The sequence below is a fragment of the Hemitrygon akajei genome, chromosome 22 (genome assembly GCF_048418815.1).
Source record: "Hemitrygon akajei chromosome 22, sHemAka1.3, whole genome shotgun sequence".
Lineage (NCBI taxonomy): Eukaryota > Metazoa > Chordata > Chondrichthyes > Myliobatiformes > Dasyatidae > Hemitrygon > Hemitrygon akajei.
The window spans coordinates 47078960-47099762 of NC_133145.1; the positions used below are offsets into that span (position 1 = coordinate 47078960).

General features: G+C 41.9%; 1 protein-coding gene and 1 long non-coding RNA gene across 2 annotated transcripts in view; one reads left to right on the forward strand and one right to left on the reverse strand.

Moving 5' to 3' along the window:
- Positions 1–1107: 1107 nt before the first annotated feature.
- Positions 1108–8865, reverse strand: anapc11 (APC11 anaphase promoting complex subunit 11 homolog (yeast)). The gene is made up of 2 exons (XM_073026169.1): positions 8606–8865; positions 1108–1536 (listed from the first exon to the last, which is right to left on the reverse strand). Exons 1-2 carry the CDS (start codon positions 8712–8714, stop codon positions 1391–1393), a joined length of 255 nt encoding a protein of 84 aa, XP_072882270.1. The 5' UTR covers positions 8715–8865; the 3' UTR covers positions 1108–1390.
- Positions 8866–8994: 129 nt separating this feature from the next.
- Positions 8995–20803, forward strand: part of LOC140714700 (uncharacterized) — a 28319-nt gene continuing 16510 nt past the window's right edge. Inside the window, exon 1 of the long non-coding RNA XR_012095975.1 lies at positions 8995–9341. This is a non-coding gene — a long non-coding RNA (uncharacterized lncRNA). The remainder of the gene's footprint in view (positions 9342–20803) is intronic.

Below are 20803 nucleotides of genomic sequence, written 5' to 3' on the forward strand. Positions count from 1 at the left end.
TAGCAGTATAACAAATTTTTGGATGATGCTTGATCGATTGGTTCAGAGTAGTTATAGCTCTGGGGAAAAAAAGCTATTTTTCAGTCTGGAAGTGCGGGCATGGAAAATCTTGTAATGTCTGCCAGATGGAAGAAGTTCAAACAGATGATTGCATGGGTGTGTATTGTCCTCACAGATGCTTGTAGCTTTTCTTAGGCAGCATAAGCTGTAGGTGTCCTCCAGGGTTGGGAGCTGTGTCCCGGTGATCTTCTGTGCCCTAGAGATGAACTGCTGAAGTGCTTTCCCATCAGCTGCTGTACAACTGAGATACCAGACAGAGATGCAGTATGTTAAGATGCTCTCTATGGTGCAGCAGTAAAAGGTCACCAGCATTTGTTCAGGTAGGCCAGCTTTCTTCAGTGTCCTGAGGAAAAACAAGCGTTGCTGTGCTTTCTTAACTATTGTTGTGGTGTTTGTGGACCATGTAAGGTCTTCTGAGATGTGTATTCCCAGAAACCTAAAACTGGACACTTGTGGACATCGTAGAAGCATTCTTTTTTTTTTTGCAAACAGAATATAAGCTCCATGAGGCAACTGAATGAGTAGTTCAGGAGGGTAGAATTACGCATCAGGAAGAGGAAGTCACTGACCGTTGACTTTAGCAGGGGATTCCAGAGCAGAGCTACATTTAAGCTGTTATTTATAGAGGAAATTGTTAAGCCACAAAAAGCACTGTCAGAGAAAGAAGCCTTACCCCGTTTTGAAAAGGGAAGAAAATTTTGAAACGACTGGGTTTCAGAATGCAGCAGTGAGGGATGATAGTCTGAATAACCACCCGAATTCTGTACAGCTTTTAAAAACAGTGTACTGTATTTAAGTACATGTTTGACACAGCACTGTGGGCCGAAGAGCCTGTATTGTGCTGTAGGTTTTCTATGTTTCAATGTTTCTATTCCTTGTAACCAGAATCACATTGGCTAACCGTGGAATGTATATTTTTAAACATTGCTCCCTCAGCATATTATTTTGGCAAAGGTGCAGCTAACAGTTTCCCTGCTTTCTTATAGGAATTGATATTTTCAAAATTACCTCTATAACTTTGAGAAGTAAGAAGCAAAGAACAACATATATTAAACAAAATACTTTATCAATTGCTCATGAATTGTTATAGTTAGTAATCAACACATCACATTGGTTTCTCATGTAAAACAGGCATCCAGCTGCTCATCTGTCTTTCCAACTATAATGTAGATTAGTTCTTCCAGCTTACTAATATTTACATTATGTTACATATTAAGTATGCCTTAATCTTCTGGTAACATGCTGAAGTTCATGATCGCTTTTCTCTTTTTCTGAGAACCAAGGTTTGAATGAGCTTATTAAGATTCCTCTCTCAATTTCTTACATCTTGTCATTCCTTGAACTTCCACTCTTGTCGACACATTGGACAATGCTGCTGTACTTGCTGAGAATTCAGCCATTTCAGGATACAGTGCATGTGGAAACAATGAGAGCACTGGCCCCAAACCAATGGACAGTCATCTCCAGGAACTTTACCTGAAAATCAGATACGGCTGTGAGAGATTGTGTGAACATTCCCAGCCACAGATGGCAAAACATAAAAGTAATTCATACACTTTAAAAGAGTAATATTTAGATCTGAAGGTTTTCAGCTTCTTATCAAAATAATACAAGATCCAAAATATATATTCAGCTGTGGCAGCTGATACCATGCAAGGTGTATTTTCAAGTCCTAGCCCCAACTAATTCCAAGCTTTTCAAACAGACTGAAATCTCCTTTCATATCACTAAGAGGTGATTCTACTATTATGTAACTTAAATTATGTAGGAATCAAACTAAGCTACCTCATACTTAGATGAAGGTAGTATCTTATGGATTGCTCTCGCTATCACACTCAATAAGTTAAAAAGAAGTCACTACAAATGGATGCATAGCTGGAGAGATGGTGCAGAAAGAGAGGCTTTAGGTTCTGGTATATTTTGGAAAGATCCTCGGAAGTGGGTACCTGTGCAGGCCACTGAGGTGGTACCTGAAGTGAACTGAGATCCTCATAAGCCAGTTTGCTATTACTCTTGGCAAGAATTTAAACTAACTTGGTACCAAGAGAGGAAGCATGGGGAAGGTTTAAACCAACCTTGCGAGGGGAAGGTTTAAACCAACCTTGCGAGGGGGAGCATAGGCGGAGAAATGGCAGATACAGTTTAATTCAACCAAGTATGAGGTGTTGCAGTTTTGTAGATCTAATAAGAAGGGACAGTACACTGTTAACAGTGTTGATATACAGATTGAGAGAGTAGCAACAAAGGCGTACAGCATGCTTGTCTTTCTGAGTTAAGGCCCTGAGTTAAAGAGTCGGGGATTATGTTCCAGCTTTACAAAATTCTAGTTGGGCTGCTCTGGAGTATTGCATTCCATTCTTCCCACAATAGGAAGGACGTGGAAGTTTTGAACAGGTTGGGAAGCAGCTTGTTAATATGCTTGATTACAGGACAGGTGCTACGATAACATGTTGGGCAAACTTGAGTTGTTTATTCTGGAGTGGCAGAAGCTGAAGGGAGAGATTTATAAGAAATCCATATGATTCTGAGAAACACAGATGGAATAGATAGCTGGCATCTACTTTCAGGGTTGAAATGTCTAATACTTGAGAGAATGCAATTGAGGTGAGGAGGACAAGTTCAAAGGAAATGAGTGGTTAATAGATGAATAAAGATTATTAGTATATAAAACAAAAGATACTACAACTATGAGACCAAATACAGCAGTAGCTGGAAACCTAAAATAAAATAACGATGGAAATACCCAGCAGATGAGACAGCATCTGTGGACAGAAACATTTGGTTAAAATGGATGACCTTACATGAGAAATGGTCAGTTCCAACACAATTGGGAGAGGCTGGTTATCTGAAATTGTCAAATTTGTATCAAGCCCTCACTGTTATATCTTGCCTTGATATAAGAAATAGGAGGAGTATGCTATTGGGCTCTGGTTTGCTCTTCTACCTCCACACATCTTTCTTGACAAACCTCTATGCAACTGCAGGAGATCCAACTCTCTCCCTATTACCTTATCCCACCTCACCATCCAAAGTCCCCATCTCTCCTTCCAGGGAAAGCTGAATTTTATCTGCATTTCTTCTAGTCTCGTGTATTGCATTTGAAGTAACACACACAAAATGCTGCCAGGCCAGGAACTCAGCCTGAAACATCAACTGTTTACTCTTTTCCATAGATGCTGTCCCCTTAGTTCAGTCCCTTCCTACCTACATCTGTGACACTTCACACACTCTGGATCTTTTCAATGATTTCAGGTTCTCTGGCCCCCAGCATCTTATTTTTACTACGGATGTCCAGTCCCTATACACCTCCATCCCCTACCAGGAAGGCTTCAAAGCTCTCCATTTTTTTTCTGGACACCAGACCCAACCAGTTCCTCTCCACCACCACTCTCTTGTCCTCACTCTTAATAATTTCTCCTTTGGCTCCTCCCACTTAATTCAAACAAAAGGGGTAGCCATAGGCATTCACATGGGTCCCAGCTATGCCTGCCTGTTTGTTGGCTACATGGAACAGTCCATGTTCCAAGCTTACACTGGTGATTATCCTGCACTTTTCCTAAGCTACATCGACGACTTTATTTGGTGCTGCTTCCTGCCCCATGCTGAACTTGTCAACTTCATCTAATTTGCCTCCAACTTCCACCCTGCCCTCAAATTTACCTGGTCCATTTCCAACACCTCTCTCCCCTTTCTCGATCTCACTGTCTCCATCTCCGGAGACAACTTATCCACTGATGTCTATTGTAAACCCACAGACTCTCACGGCTACCTGGACTCTCACCCTGTTACTTGTAAAAACGTCATCCCCTTCTCTCAATTCTTCTGTCTGCTCTCAAGATGAAGCTTTGCATTCTAGAATGAAGATGTCCTCCTTTTTCAAAGAAAGAGGCTTCCCTTCCTCCACCATCAACGCTGCCTTCAACGGCATCTCTTCTATTTCACGCACGTCTGCTCTTACCCCATCCTCCCGCCACCCTACCAGGGATAGGATTCCTCTTGTCCTCACCTACCACCCCACTAGCCTCCACATCCAGCACATATTCTCTGAAACTTCCACCACATCCATTGGGATCCCACCACCAAGTACATCTTCCCCTTCCCCCCACTTTCTGCTTTCCGCAGAGATCACTCCCTACACGACTCCCTTGTCCATTCGTCCCTCCCCACTGATCTCCCTCCTAGCACTTACCCTAATGCCCTTTATACTTGCTTTGAAAGGGAGAATAAAACAACAGCTATGAGGATCCCTGCAGAATCCGATGACCCTGTGATCTCTGTCTTGGAGGCTGAAGTCAGGCTATCTTTTGAGAATGTGAACCCTCGCAAGGCAGCGGGGCCCAATGGAGTACCTGATAAGGCTCTGAAAACCTGTGCCAACCAACTGGCGGGAGTATACAAAGACATTATCAATCTCTCACTACTACAGTCGGAAGTTCCCATCTGCTTCAAAAGGGCAACAATTATACCAGTGCCCAAGAAGAGCAGTGTGAGCTGCCTCAACGACCATCATCCAGTAGCATTCATATCTAGGGTGATGAAATGCTTTGAGAGGTTGGCCATGGCAAGAATTAACTCCCGTCTCAGGAAGGACCTGGATCCACTGCAGTTTGCCTATCCCCACAATAGGTCTACTGAAGACGCGATCTCAATGGCTCTCCACACAGCCCTGAATCACCTGGATGATGCAAGTACCCATGACAGCTATTGATTATAGCTCAGCATTTAACACCATCATTCCTGCAGCCTGGATTGCTTAGCCCACTGCTCTACTCTCTCTACACCCATGACAATGTGGCTAGGCATAGCTCAAATACCATCTATAAATTTGCTGATGATACAACCATTGTTGGTAGAATCTCAGATGGAGATGAGAGGGTACAGGAGCGAGATATACCAACTAGTGGAATGGTGTCACAGCAACAACCTTGCACTCAACATCAGTAAGACAAAAGAGCTGATTGTGGACTTCAGGAAGGGTAAGACGAAGGAACACATACCAATCCTCAGAGGGATCAGAAGAGGAGAGAGTGAGCAGTTTCAAGTTCCTGGGTGTCAAGATCTCTGAGGACCTAACCTGGTCCCAACATATCGATGCAGCTATAAAGAAGGTAAGACAGCAACTATACTTCATTATGAGTTTGAAAAGATTTGGTACATCAACAAAAACACTCAAAAACTTCTAAAGATGTACTGTGGGGGAGGGGTGCGCTACTGCACAGGACTGAAAGAAACTGCAGATGGCTGTAAATTTAGACGGCTCCATCTTGGGTACTAGCCTACAAAGCACCCAGGATTCTTTCAAGAAGCGATGTCTCAGAAAGGCAGTGTTCATTATTAAGGATCCCCAGCACTCACTGTTACCATCAAGGAGGAGGTACAGAAGCCTGAAGGCACACACTCAGTGATTCAGGAACAGCTTCTTCTGCTCTGTCATCTGATTCCTAAATGGACATCGAACCCATGAACACTACCTCACTTTTTAAATATACATTATTTCTGTTTTTGTATGATTTTTAATATATTCAATATACATATACTGTAATTGATTGATTTATTTATTTTTATTGTATTTTTCTCTTCTATATTATGTTTTGCATTAAACTGCTGTTGCTAAGTTTACAAATTTCATGACACATGCCAGGGATAATAAACCTGATTATCATTCTGAAAAGCTACAGAACCTAGGCTTCTGTACCTCCCTCTGCAACTGGATCCTCTACTTCCTAACCGGAAGACCACAATCAGTGCAGATTGTAAATAACATCTTCACCTCACTGACAATTAACACTGGCGCTCCACAGGGACGTGTGCTTAGCACACTGATCTATTCTCTCTACACCCATGACTGTGTGGCTAGGCATACCTCAAAGGTCATCTATAAATTTGCTGATGATACAACCACTGTTGGCAGAATTTCAGCTGGTGACGAAAGTGAAATGTATATATACCAGTTAGTTAAGTGGTGTCACAGTAGCCTCCTTACACTCAATATCAGTAAGACCAAAGAACTGATTGTGGACTTCAGGAAGGGTAAGATGAGGGAACACAAACTAATCCTCAGAGGGATCAGAAGTGGAGATAGTGAGCAATGTCAAGTTCTTGGGTGTCAATATCTCTCAGAACCATACTGATGCAGCTATAAAATGTAGGATTTGGGGAGTCTTGATCTGTCAACTAAAACACTCAAAAACATCTACAAATGTACCATGGAGAGCATTCTTACAGGCTGCATCACCATCTGGTATTGGTGGGGGGGGGGGGGGGGGGGGCTTCAGCACAAGATGGAAATAAGTTGCAGAAAATTGTAAAATAGGTCAGCTCTATCATGGGTACCAGCCTCTATAGTATCCAGAACATCTTCAAGGAGCAGTGCCTTAGGTGACTGCGTCCATCTTAAAAGATCCCCACCACCCAGGACATGACCTCCTCACACTATTACTGTCAGGAAGGAGGTACAGAAACCTGAAGGCACACACTCAGCGATTCAGGTACAGCTTCTTCCCCTCTGCCAACTGATTTCTAAATGGCCATTGAACCCATGGACACTAAGTTACAACATTTTTTTAAATTTCTGTTATTTTGCACTACTTATTTTAACTTAACTATTTAATAGACATTTATATATTAGTGCAACTCTTTTTTTCTCTATATATTTACTTACCATGTATTGCATTGTACTGCTGCTGTAAAGTTAACAAATTTCAGACATATGCCAGTGATATTAAACCTGATTCTGATTCTAGTTCTCATAGGTCAATGACCTAAAAATAATTGATTCTGCTTCAGTCTGTTGCCAGGCCTGCTGAGTGTTTTCAATGCTTTATTTTTATTTCAGCAAATGGATGGATCTACCAAATCTAGAGCCTGCTTCATAGGGCATAGATTTTGAAAGACATCAATAAAATACTACCAAAAGCATGGAAGAGAATAGAAGGTGAAATTAAAAAGGAAATTAGCAAAGAGAGGGCATAAGAATGATGGGCAAGTACAATCAAGGAAAATACAACTTTCTTTTACAAGGAGCAAGTAAATAACCAAAGAAAAGGCAGGGCATATTAGACACTAAAAAGGTGTGAAGACACAATCAGATTTAAATTTGTTATTACTGTCTTACCCAACGTGAAAAGTGTTGTTTTGCAGCAGCAGTACAAAGACATGGCCAAGTTTCTTAATGATTTCAATGAGATACACAAAGAGGAGAATAGCATCAATGTTGAACACAAAAAGGGTGTGGGATAAACAAAATATGGATAAGTGCTATAACTTCAAAGGCTACTGGCTGAAAAGAGGGCGGTGGGATTCAGCAAACAATCTTCTGTGTTTTTTTCATTATCAATATGTCATCATTATGAATATTTCATTCATTACCTTAGTGATTTTGCATATTTGCATTCAGTTATCCAATCCTGCACATTTTAGGAATAATGTAGTATTTATTTCGATAGTACAGTATTTTATTTAGTCATTCGACTCACCTTTAAAGGTCAGACCCTTAGATCTGCAACAAATCTCATGTTCTTTTTCTGCACAATACCCACAACCTGTGGCAAATCTGTCCAGTGTTTTAAGATCTGAATGTTTGTATAACATGCAGAACAATGTGAAGTCATTTGCCTTGGAAGAAAAAGGTTGAATGAGAGTATACTTCAACCTTTTTTCTACCAAGGCAACTGACTTCACATTGGCGAAACATTGAAAAGTGTTACTATTTGGAAGGGCCTGGCTGTTCTGGTGTATGAATCAGTAATTAATACGCAGCTTTGGCAAATAATCAGGAATGCAAATTGTATGCCTTTCTTATTACAAGATTTGAATAAAGGTATGTGTTAATTTTACTTCAATTATATAACATCTTAGTGGGTTAGGCATCTGGGATATTATGCATAGCCTTGTTCTCCCTACCCAAAGAAGAATAAACCAGTAATTAAGCGAGTACAGCTAAAAACCACATTGATGATGGCAGATTTGTCATTTGAAAGAGACTGCTCCGACTAGGCCTTTACTCGAAACACAAAGCTGAAAATCCAAGCTATCTACTGGAAGAAATCAGAGAGGGTCAAGCATCTTTGTTGGTCAAGAGATTGTCAGCGTTCCATGTACACTTCTCCCCTCACCACAGATGCTGCTCGTCCCTCGGAGTTCCTCCAGCAGATAGCTCGTTCTTCCAGATCCAAGCAACTTTTGTGTCTCCGAGAAACTGAAAATATTGAATAAAAGCAAACCATGCTGGTGGTCTCTAGCAATCCGAGCAACATTTGTGCTGCGAGAAAGAGAGACGACGATTCAGGCCGACAAACAGAACAGGAAAATAAAACAAGACTGTGCTTTAATTTGACGTCGGATTCGGGGAAGAGGGTGTCTGAGTTAGGATGCAGACCAAGTGACAACATTATTGTTGGCTATCGGAGGGTCTGAATCTTCCAATGAGAAAAAAAACTCGCAAGGGTCAAGACGACAGATCAAAAGCGATGAGGGATGGGCGATAAAAGAAAACTCTGCAGAAGGGGCCCGCTTCAAGCAAACATTTTTTTTCAAAAATACTCACAGTCTGGACAGCAGCCATTAAACGCCGTCCGGCAAATGCCACAATTCTCATCATTTGCCACCCAATACCAAGTGGCGATGGCGTTCCACCGCTTCACCTTCACCCGCATGGCGGTGACCAGAGTAGGAACGAAAAACCGGGGATCGGAGAAGGTGGGCGCGGCGGACCAGAGAATCGGGAACACCAAGCGTTTCAGTTCCTGGCTCTCGCTCACTTTCAACCACTGAGCTAAACGGTGACGCCGAGCTCTTAAAACGACCTTTTATAAACTGGCTGCCGCGAAACTATAATTTTCAAAGTACCACACTGGGAGAGCTTTTGAGCGGTTTCATTTTTTTCTTCTTCGCCTCTTGATTGGCTGATGAGCGCCTCTCCCTGATTGGCGAGGCCGTACTCTGTTGGCGAAGATGGGTGGATCCACCAGGGGATGAAGTTGCTGAACCAGCAGGTTCGGGGTGCTTTGGAGGCACGACTTCCGAAAGAAAAAACAAATTTTCCAAATTATGGAAGAAAGAGCACAACTAGAACAAAAAAAAAGCCCATTGTAGTGCAAAGTGTCAAAAATTTTCTATTCTGAAGTAGTGACCAAGATCCTCAGGCCCCTGATAAGGCAAAGAAGGAGCAACACACACAAAATGCTGGTGGAACGCAGCAGGCCAAGCAGCATCTATAGGAAGAAGCACTGTCGACGTTTCGGGCCGAGATCCTTCGTCAGGACTAACTGAAAGAAAAGATAGTAAGAGGATCTCTTTAAAGAAGGATCTCACTTTTTTTGAGGCATCGCCTCTTAAAAATTCCCCCCGTGGCAGGGAGGATGGTGGAGTTGGTTGTAGCTCTTGCAATCCTTTTCTTTAAAAGCTCTATATCATAAATAAATAATACTGAGAGCATGAGTTATAGAGTTTTTGAAAGTGAGTCTATAGGTTGTGAAGTCAGTTCAGTGTAAGGTGAATGAAGTTATCCACAGTGGATCAGGAAGCTGATGGCTGTAAGGTAATAACTGTTTCTGAGTTTGGTGGTGTGGGACCTGAGGAACTTGTCCTCCTGCCTGATGGTGGTAGTAAAATATTGAAACAAGGATTGACAAGGGCACTCATGATTTATTAAATGTTAACGGTTGGGAGGGCACTGATGATTTTCTTGCTGGCACTCTTAAATCAAATTGAATATTAGCTGCATAACAGTGTTTACTAGTTGCCACATCAATAATTATAAAATGAAGGAAATACGCAAGATGTTAACACATTCCTTGTGAGATCAACAGTCCAATCCAGAGATTTGATCACAATTAAGGGTTATACTTAAGTGCAATGGTGAGGGACTGTTGCAATGTCCAGTGGGGTCATCTTTCAAATGAGATGCTTACAGAACATCTGTGTAATCAGATGGATGCAAGAGTCAATGGTACTATTGAATTCAAACATTCGACCCTCAAACAACACCATCTAACAGTTGATGTAATTTGTTACTTGGCTTGTGGAATCTTAAAATATGCAATTTATCAGCTATTTTAGCCTACGTTACCATTACAGCTGAGCCCTTCTGTTGGTCAGGGTCGACAGTAGATGTTGCATCCCAGCTGTCCACATGATACACAAGCCAAGGCAGTACAATTAGATGCGCAAGGCTGCCCCCCTTCACGTAGATGATGAATCCAAAGGAACTTGTATCCATCAAAACTATCTGTAATTTCCTTTGTCAAATTTAAATCTGGGAGAGATTAACAGAAAAGCGCTCCAAACTTACTCTAGTGAAGAGCATGGTCTATTTTTTTTACAGATTAAATCCCTTGTTCTGTAATTTCCCCATGCAGAAGAAACAGTTCCTAACTCTCAATGTAAAAGATCCCTTGACAATCTAATGTTAAAATAAAAAAAAATATAAACCAAATTTAAAATCTGCCTCTGAGGCCTCTATCGGTTGGGGTCAACCTTGGATATGTGTCCTAGCTGTTTACATGATAGGCAAGCCAGGGCAGTATGATATGGAGAGCAGGCTGTTGCCTCTCTTCATGCAGCTGATGAATCCAAACGAACAGCAGGAGTTGCCATTCAGCATTGAACTCAACGTAGGACTGCCTTAGGGACTCCGGCTCCAGATCTTTCCTTGGGGATTACAGCCGAAATCTTCCCCTTGAGTGGGTATAGCCACAAGGCAGTAGAGGTTTGAGAACAGAGTTTTCCTTCTCTGAGATGAGCTGCCAACTACGACTTTTGAGCCCCATCTACCTGAAGCGACTGGTTTTAAGGTGCCAGTAACCTGCCTTTACTCCTCTCCTGTTGGTAGAAATGGTTCTGTGGGCTTAGTAAGCCATATGTGAAGGCCAAGAGCTGAAGTTGGTTGTCAGACGCTATTTGAGATGCATGCCATTGGGAGCATTTAATAGGTAGTGGGAGCTTATCTCCCCCACGCCATGGCCTTAAGGAACCTACACTTTTTTTAAAAAAAACCTTTTATTCAAGTCATTCAACAATCAGCAGTAAAACATGTACAGAATTAAGTATTGTTGGATGAACTAGAATTTCTTTTTCATTTTGTTATTGAGACAAGTTATAATTTCTGATATACACTCAAGGATTTGGATCTCTGCTTCAAAACAGTTGACACTGTTTCAACTTTCAGAAGGTGGTGTTTATGACATAAGATGTAGTTATATCTTGGCAATTTACATATGTTACGAACCCCGTAACTGGGTCACTTACCAGCAAAGATGGAGATGTCTGTTGAAGTCTGATGATACTATTTTTACCAGTATTTATTAGTAAAAATACACAAAAATAATATCAATGCAAATATACAGATAATATACGTCGTCAATACTAAATCTAAAAGTGCGGGTATAATAATAATAAGAAATAAGCTCTATCGTTGTCTAGGGGATAATGTATTGTCCGATGGAAATATAAAGTTCACTCAGTTCATGCAGGCTGCAGCCTTTGGGGACCGCTGTGTTGCAATGGTGGGAGAGAAAGAGATTTTGGAGAAAAAACTTGCCGGCTTTCCTTTTATGATTTTGATCCGTCGGAGTCTCGTTGGTGTGGCCATTCACTTGTGGCCTCTCCTTTAGCTAGACCGTTCTTCCGTGGTGAGCCCACCAACCCAGGCAAGAGAGGACGCACACGGGCCCCACCGGCTTTTGCTATAAAATGGGATTTTCAGCGTTTCTCCTGGTGCGTCTAAAGGGGTTGTTCCCCAGACCCTCTTTTATCCTTACTCACGGGGTCTCAGATGTCAATCAGGTTGGGATGATGCAATCCCTCAACCAGCCCACTCTGGTTGTCCCCTGAGGGGTTTCAATGAATAGTACAGTACTCAATACACAATTCCGTCTCCAAGAGACAATAGCCGTTATCAATGGTTCCGTTTCACTGAGGCCAGGACACATTCCAAACCCTGTGTATTCTGGACGTCTCTCTCTCATTTCCTGGGTCCCAGACCCGAATTAATAGCGATCTTGCGATTCTCAAAAAGGAGGGGGCAACTTTGTACCCTTCGGCCCCTCAGAATTGCTGCACATTCATAACACCCCCGTCCTTCTAAGATTTTAACCACAGGTAAAAATTAATTAATACAGAGTCTTACAGGATTTCAGAATCTAACACAATACAAAAGAGTTTTTTTTTTCACTACAGAGTAATACAGTTATACATTCAATTCAGCATCTAAACAGTTAGCGATTACATTGTCACTTCCTTTAATATCTTAACATCTTGTACCTTAATAATTCTTGTAGCATCAGACTCCAATTTAATAACCACCTATTTTTTTTTCCTTTTCTTCAGCAAACAAAAACTAAAGAGTTGTGATCTTAGCTTACATGTATATTACAAAAGTTCATGCAAATACTAATCTTTATTTTACTTTCAAACTTAGCAGTCAATCTTCCATGGGGTTGTCTTTATTAGTTACATGCTTTGTCGAAATCCCTTAAAACCGGATCCTGTTATTTAAAATGGCATCCCGTCAACCCTCCCCCCTTTTCCAGTTAACTCCCACGTGGTTAACTTGTGCACCAGTGTGGAATGGGCTTTTGCATGCTCCTTTCAGAGGAGTTATTTTATCAACAAGGTTTCCCAAACGTAGCCCATTGGCTGAATCTCCACACAATTCTTTATTTTTAAGCAAGTCATTAATTTTATCTTCAGGACCCTTCATTCTATTAGTTTTCAATTTAAGATCTGCAAGCGATCCCTCTTTGTCCAAACAGCATTTCAAATTCTGCCTCTTCACAGCACACTCTTGAATAACAATAGCGTGTGGGGCACCTTTACATTCCAAATCAACCTGTAATTGATTCGCAGGCACCGTGTTACCAAGCCATTGTCCCTGTAGCCTGGTTGCTGCTTCTGACATCAATCCAGACTTTAAATTTTCTTCATTCAATTTAGGAACTACACTCTTCCCTTTCCCTTCAAAAATAATATTCACCCCACCACCTTTTATCTCCTCACTAACTTTTTTTTAATTAGTTTTTTCTATACATTTTACAAATTAAAAAACCCGAAATCACAATAAGGAACATTGATACAGTGCAAAATTAAGCATACAATGACAATATGCTACAAAGGAAGAGAATTTAACAAAAAAGCACCTAAATTAAAGACAAGTAAACTTAGTATTCTCCCCAAGCCCCACAACACAAAAAAAACTCCAGACCAACCACAACACAATATAGAGAATATAAATCAGGACAATCAAACTCCCAGACTGTGAATACACTTAGCAACAGAGGATAATAATGCCTACTACCAGAAAAAAAAAGGGAGCTGAAAGCAAGAGACCGAAAAGAAAAAAAAACCCTAGTCAAGAGGAAGGTTATGAGAGTACTTGATAAAAGGTCCCCAGACCTTATGGAACTTTAGATCCGAATTAAGAACTGAGTAATGAGTTTTTTCGAGGTCCAAGCAGGCCATAATGTCGTTAAGCCATTGCGCATGAGTGGGCAGGGCAACATCGCTCCATCTAAGGAGGATCAAGCGTCTAGCCAGGAGAGAGGCAAAGGATAATATTCGGCATTTGGTCGGACTCAGACGTAAATCTGTCTCGCCCCAGAAACCGAACAAAGCAATTAAGGGGTTTGGTTCTAGGTGCTGATTCAGAATATACGATAAAGTAGTGAAGACATCTTTCCAAAATTTCTCCAAGCTAGGACAGAACCAGTACATATGAATGAGAGAGGTCACGCCCCTCTTGCATTTATCACAGAGCGGACTAATGTTAGGGTAGAATCGAGATAGTTTAGATTTAGACATATGGGCTCTATGAACAATCTTAAACTGTAAAAGGGAATGGCGCGCACAAAGAGAGGTTGAGTTATCTCCTCACTAACTTATAACACACCTTCGAAAACAAACAACTGGGAATTCTCACTTCCCACTAGTACCACAGTTAACCCTTTCTTCACTGAACCAAGTCCATCTGACCCACAAGGACTGCATTCCTTTTCAACTGAATCAAATACCTCAGACTTTTTCTGAGTTCCATTACTAGGTTCAGTACCACATGCATCCACATCTTGAACACACTCGAACGGGACATCTGCCTCTTCCAGACTTTCAATACCCTTACCCTTTTCAAATTCTAAGTTCCCCTGATCCTCCCAGTTACTCTCTGGGCAACTCCCTTCCGGAGTAAACTCAACCCTGCGGGCTGAAACAACCTCATCTGCCAACCCAGCAGACTTCTTCAAGGTAATGGCATCCTTTTCATCTAGGACTGCCCTCATTTCATTATCGGGAACACCTTCAGAATTTTCAACTTCTTCAAACAGTTCTGCCAAACCAGACAGATCATCCATGTCCAACCCTGGACCTTCTAACAGCCTTATCTGTTCCTCATTTTTACTCCGTCCCTCTATAAATTTCCTCCTGGCTAAGGACAGGACTACCTCCTCTCCCTTACTCTCTTTCACTTTCCTATTCTCCGTCTTACCACCCTCTAACTCCTCTTGGTACAGGGTCGGTAAAAACGTCTCGGCCAAGTCGATACTGGCCTGATTTAAACTGGTCTCTTTCTCAGCTGCCTTTTCCGACATGCTGCGAGTGGTCGCGCATGCGGGATAGATCTTGGAATCTAGGGGTGGGTCCTCAACACTTACAGGCTGGCTCATCAGCTCCATGGCTGACCAAATTTCACCACCAGCTAAATCGTTACCCAGAAAGATGTCTACGTCAGTTCTCGGAAATTCTGATCGCACCCCTATTTCAACTGGTCCAGATACCAGCTCACAATTTATAATGATCCTATGCAAGGGCACCGCTTCTGTCCCTTTTCCTATGCCTCTCAAAGCTACCTCTCCAGTCTCGCGACCAAAATCTAGTACCGTACTGCGAATCAATGACAGCTCAGCTCCCGTGTCTCTCCAGATCCGCACTGGAACTGGTGTGTCTCCCTCTTTCACAGACACGGTTCCTTCTGAAATAAATTTCTCAGACCCCTCTCATATTCTGTCTACCTGGGGCTTGCTCGTCGATTTACTGATCATCGCAACACATCCTGTAGGGACTGCTGCTCTCCCTTTTCCTACCTCCTTCCTCGAAGCAAGGTACTTAGATGCAATATGACCCACCTTTCCACAATTAAAACAGGTCAAGCCAGGACCTCTCCTGCCGTCTTGCCTTTCCTCCTCCTTAATTTTACCACTAGCTCCCGGCGGGATCTCTGCCTCAGCCGGCGGGCTTTCTCTACCGTTCCCACGGTCTCTCTGGTAACTTTTATTCGAGGAAAACTTTGTCTTGTGGGTTAGGGCATATTCATCTGCGAACCTAGCAAATTCAGATATGGTCTTATTCGGCTTCTCATTCAAATACATCCGGATATCATCCGAAACACAACCTTTAAATTCCTCAATCAGAATTAACTCCCTGAGACGCCAAAAATCTTCTTCCACCATTTCTGCTGCACACCAGCGATCCAAGAGTACACCCTTCTCATAGGCAAACTCTGCATACGTCTGATTCCACCCTTTCTTTAAATTTCTGAACTTTTTTCTATATGCTTCAGGTACCAATTCATAGGTCCGAAGAATGGCCTCCTTTACTTTCTCATAATTCTCAGACTCCTCCTCCTCCATGGACAACGCCGCATATGCCCGTTGTGCCTTCCCTTTTAACACACTTCGTAACAACGCCACCCACTGATCTTTGGGCCACTTCTGACTCACTGCCACCTTTTCAAAATGCAAGAAATAACTATCAACATCCGTCTCCTCAAACGGAGGTACTAACCTAAACTCCCTACTAATATTAAACCGCTCCTCTCGGTCTGACCCTTGAGCTCTTCGCTCTTGCCTTAACTTCTCCATGTCCAAGTCATGTTGCCTCTGTTTCTCCTTCTCCCTTTGGTTCTCAGTTCTTTCCCTCTCCTTTTCAGCTCTTTCTTTTTCCTTTTCAGCTGCTTCCAGCTGTTTTAACTTAATTTCATGTTCCAACCTTAATTTCTCCAACTCTAACTGAGCCGTCCCACTAGCTGGTACCTTTTCAGGGATATTTTCCAATACCTCAGCTGAAAACACATTCTTCACAATATAATACTGAGTTATGGCCCTCCACACCTCCCGCTTTTTCATCGACAACCTCACCTCTGCAAGATTTAGTCCTTTCACAATATTTATCAAGTCCAACTTTGTGGCAGCCTCTAGCGCCTCCAGAGTCGAGTTTTCTATAAATTCGTCTACGTCCATCTTTGCTGGTTTCCCGTCTGGTTACCCACGCAACCAGATCCAAGTTTGGACTTAAAAGCCCGATTTACTGGCCCTCCACTTTGGTATCAAATCCCAGACGAGCCCCCATGTTGTTACGAACCCCGTAACTGGGTCACTTACCAGCAAAGATGGAGACGTCCGTTGAAGTCTGATGATACTATTTTTACCAGTATTTATTGTAAAAATACACAAAAATAATATCAATGCAAATATACAGATAATATATGTCGTCAATACTAAATCTAAAAGTGCGGGTATAATAATAATCAATAAGAAATAAGCTCTATCGTTGTCTAGAGGATAGTGTATTGTCCGATGGAAATATAAAGTTCACTCAGTTCATGCAGGCTGCAGCCTTTGGGGACCGCTGTGTTGCAATGGTTGGAGAGAGAGAGAGATTTTGGAGAAAAAACTTGCCGGCTTTCCTTTTATGATTTGGATCCGTCGGAGTCTCGTTGGTGTGGCCGTTCACTTGTGGCCTCTCCTTTAGCTAGACCATTCTTCCGTGGTGAGCCCGCCAACCCAGGCAAGGGAGGACGTACACGAGCCCCACCGGCTTTTGGTATAAAACGCTGTCACTGGATTTCCAGCGTTTCTCCTGGTGTGTCTAAAGGGGTTGTTCCCCAGACCCTCTTTTATCCTTACTCACGGGGTCTCAGATGTCAATCAGGTTGGGATGATGCAATCCCTCAACCAGCCCACTCTGGTTGTCCCCTGAGGGGTTTCAATGAATAGTACAGTACTCAATACACAATTCCGTCTCCAAGAGACAATAGCCGTTATCAATGGTTCCGTTTCACTGAGGCCAGGACACATTCCAAACCCTGTGTATTCTGGACGTCTCTCTCTCATTTCCTGGGTCCCAGACCCGAATTAATAGTGATCTTGCGATTCTCAGAAAGGAGGGGGCGACTTTGTACCCTTCGGCCCCTCAGAGTTGCTGCACATTCATAACACATAGAGAACATCCATCATATGTATGGGCCTCAGAATTTTGATGGGAACTGACATTTACTTTCATCATTCTATTTTAGCTTTGAGAATGAGAAAGTGTAAACAGTAGAGTTTTTTATTATGTCTGTTTTAATGGTTGTTAAATCTTTCTCCTGTTTAATTATCCTTGTAAAATACAATGTTGGTGGCAGAGGGAAAGATAAATCTTACCCTTTGACAACAGGTGAATGAACAGTAATGAACTGAAAGCAAACATAAATTTAAATACACTGTCATATTTAACGCTCTACTTAAGAATTAAATAAAATGTAACATTCTATTTTTACTTGGTGTGTAATTTTGGGTGATTTTATACGGTATGTGATTTTGATGAACCCTTATGCTGCAGGGCTCTATTCATCAAGTAACAAAGGAGAAATGAAAATGAAAATATTACGGTCCTTTGGGCATTGTGCATATAAATTGATAATGAACCAACCTAAAAATAATACCTTTTAATGCCTTTCATTTCTGCTTCAGGATGTCCTTGTGAGGTTTAAAAGCAATGAAGTAACTTCAATGTTCTTTTAGTGTAGATGTGAAGTACTTACTGCCCATTATGCTGCTGCTATTTAGGGCAGCAATGAAGGTCCTCCATCTCTGGTGGTGTTCAGAGCTTCCTTCATCATATCAGTAGCTTCCTCTTGGATTTCACTATTGTCAGTCATGCAAGTCACAGGTGGAGATTCAGGAATACCATCACACTCAGATGTAGAAGATATCTTCACTGCTGTTTCCGTAACAATTTTGATTTACCAGTCAGGGTTGTTAGACCTGAGCTGAACCCCCAAATCTGGAGGACCGGTGGACCACTAATAGTTTGGCCTCTACCCTTTCACCTGTTTGGCATGGGTGACCCTACCAAGAGCCAAAGCATAAAGCCCTGACTCCAGCCAACATAGCCCTCCGGGTCACTGGGGCAGATGTCTCCAAACTCTATGACAAGGTTGTGGTCCCCTTGGAGGTTTAGTGTAGATATGGCATTACCTAATTGCAGAATGAACTTGAAAGTATTACAGGCAAAACAGACAAATTTGTTGATTGACATTTTATTAATAGCAGTAATTTGCAGAAATTGATAAGCACTATGATGTGTTTGGTGAAGCAATTTAAACTGCACAAATACCTTTCAAATAAACATTATTCTATGTGCTAATAAAGGTGTTGCATCATGGTTCTGGTTACTAATCAGTTGCCAGCTAAGGAAGTAGAGGCGCTTCCATGGTTTCTTTGTAATTGCACTTAGGTGCTGGGCCCAGGACAGATCCTCTGAAATGAGGAACTCAAAGTTGCTGACCCTCTCCACTTCTGATTCCCCTGAGGAGAACTGGTTCATGGACCCTGCTTTCCTCTTTTAGTCAATAATCAGCTTCTTGGTCTTGCTGACATTGAGTAAGAGTTTGCTGTGTTGCCATATTTTCAATCTCTCCCTCCCATATACTGATTCTTCACCACCTTTGATTCAACCAACATCAGTGGTCTCGTCAGCAAACTTGTATATGGCACTGGAGCTGTGCTCAGCCTCACAGTCGAAGTATAAAGCTAACAGAGCAAGGGGCTAAGCACACAGCTCTGTGGTGTGCCTGTGCTGATGGTGATCGTGGAGAAGATGTTGTTGCCAATCCAAGCTGACTAGGGTCTGTAAGTGAGGAAATTAAGGATCCAGTTAAACAAGGAGGTATTGAGGCCTAGATCTTGAAGACTATTGGCTAGGTTTGAAGGAACGATAGTATTGAATGCTGAGTTGTTGTCAATGAAGAGTATGCTGCATCTTCACTGTCCAGATGTTGATATGTTTCATCACCAACCTGTCAAGGCATTTCATCACAGTGGATGTATGTACTACTGGATGACCGTTATTGAGGCAGTTTATGAAGTTCTTCTGAGGCACCAGTATAATTTAAGCCTGTTGAAGAAGGTGAATACCTCAGACTGCTAAAGAAAGAGGTTAAAGATATCAGTGAACACTCCAGCCAGTTGGTCAGCACATTTTTAAATACTCAACCAGCTGTTTTCCATGGTTTTCCAGAGATTGTTCCTGGACATCTTGTATTTTACTTGGTTGCCAGACTTGAATGCCATTGATCTGGCCCTCAGTAGGCTGCCAATCTCATGGTTCATCCAGAACTTCTGGTTGGGGAAAATTCTGAATGATTTTGTGGGGACTCACTCATCTCTTTTTATAAAGTCTGTGACAATGATGGTGTATTCGTTCAGATGCCCTGATGAATCCTTGAATACGTCCCCGCCCACTGACTCGAAGCAACCGCATAGCCGCTCCTCTGCCTCCCACAACCACTTCTTTGTTGTCCTTGCTTCTGGAGCTTTGCTCCTTAGTTTCTGCTTGTATACAGGTAGGAGAAGGACAGCCAAATGATCAGATTTCAAAATGCGGACTAGGGATGTAACGATAGGCATTCCAATTGTAGTATAACAGTGGTTGAGTGTGCTGGGACCCCTGAGTGTGCTGCAGGTGATATGTTGATAATAGCTGGACAAAGCTTTTTTTCAAAACAAGCCTTATTGAAGTCTCCAACAATGTCGGGTAGTCTGTTTCTTGTTCGCTGATGACTGTACTCATTCCTCGAGTGCCTACTTAACATCAGCCTGTGGTGATATGTAAACTGTGGTCATGAAGGAGAACTCTCTTGGTAACTAGAATGATCAGCATTTAATCATTAGATGTTCCAAGTTGGGGGAACAAAAGTGTGACAAGACCACTATATCCAAGCACCATGAAGTGTTTATGAAACACAGACCTCCCACCTTTTGTCCTCTAAGAATCAGCAGACCAATCTATACAATGGATTGTAAAGTCCTCAAGTCTTACCAATGTATCCAGCTTGTCCAGAGAGAGCAATGTCTCCGTGAAACACAGATTGCAGAAAGCAGTGTATGTTTGGCAGGGGAGAGTGGCACATGGAAATCTCCACACACGACTCTTTGTCCTTTACACCACCTCTACAGTCACTTTGTCCTGTGTCTTTACTTTTTTCTGGACTTGGCAACCAGAATGGTAAATTTTAAAATATATTATAGAGAGATGGAATCATTGTGTCAACAGGGCAACCCTCAGCATTGATAGCCAAGGCAAAAAAGATCTAAATATGTGAAATCAACCATCAGGTTGTTCAAAGCAAGCACCAACAAATAGCTTTGTAATAAAGACCAGTTTTTTAGTGACGTTTAGTAATAGATATTAGCAAGGATGCAAGAGACAAAAATTTAACTGGTTTTTGATCACTTACATCCAACTAAAAGAGTCGATAAGGCTTTGTTTAAAGTTTTGTTTAGAAGTCAGTATTTCTAGTGATATTGAACTCCCTATTTTCTGTACAGAAGAGTGAACATAAGCCTTTCTGTTCAATTCTCTGGACTAGAACTTCAACCATACAACTCAAAGTTAGGAGTACTATTTAACAAAATGAAAATTACACATATTTTAATCTACATGCCATTCTGTCTTTATCTTTTGCTTACCAGTTCAGTTTTTAGCAATTTGC

Excerpts from the sequence above, each read along its gene's own strand:
- anapc11 (XM_073026169.1), bottom strand. The coding sequence starts at position 8,714 with ATGCGGGTGAAGGTGAAGCGGTGGAACGCCATCGCCACTTGGTATTGG. Across the intron at positions 1,537-8,605 it reads TAATGGCTGCTGTCCAGACT|GTAAAGTTCCTGGAGATGAC; the intron begins GTGAGTATTTTT and ends TCTGATTTTCAG.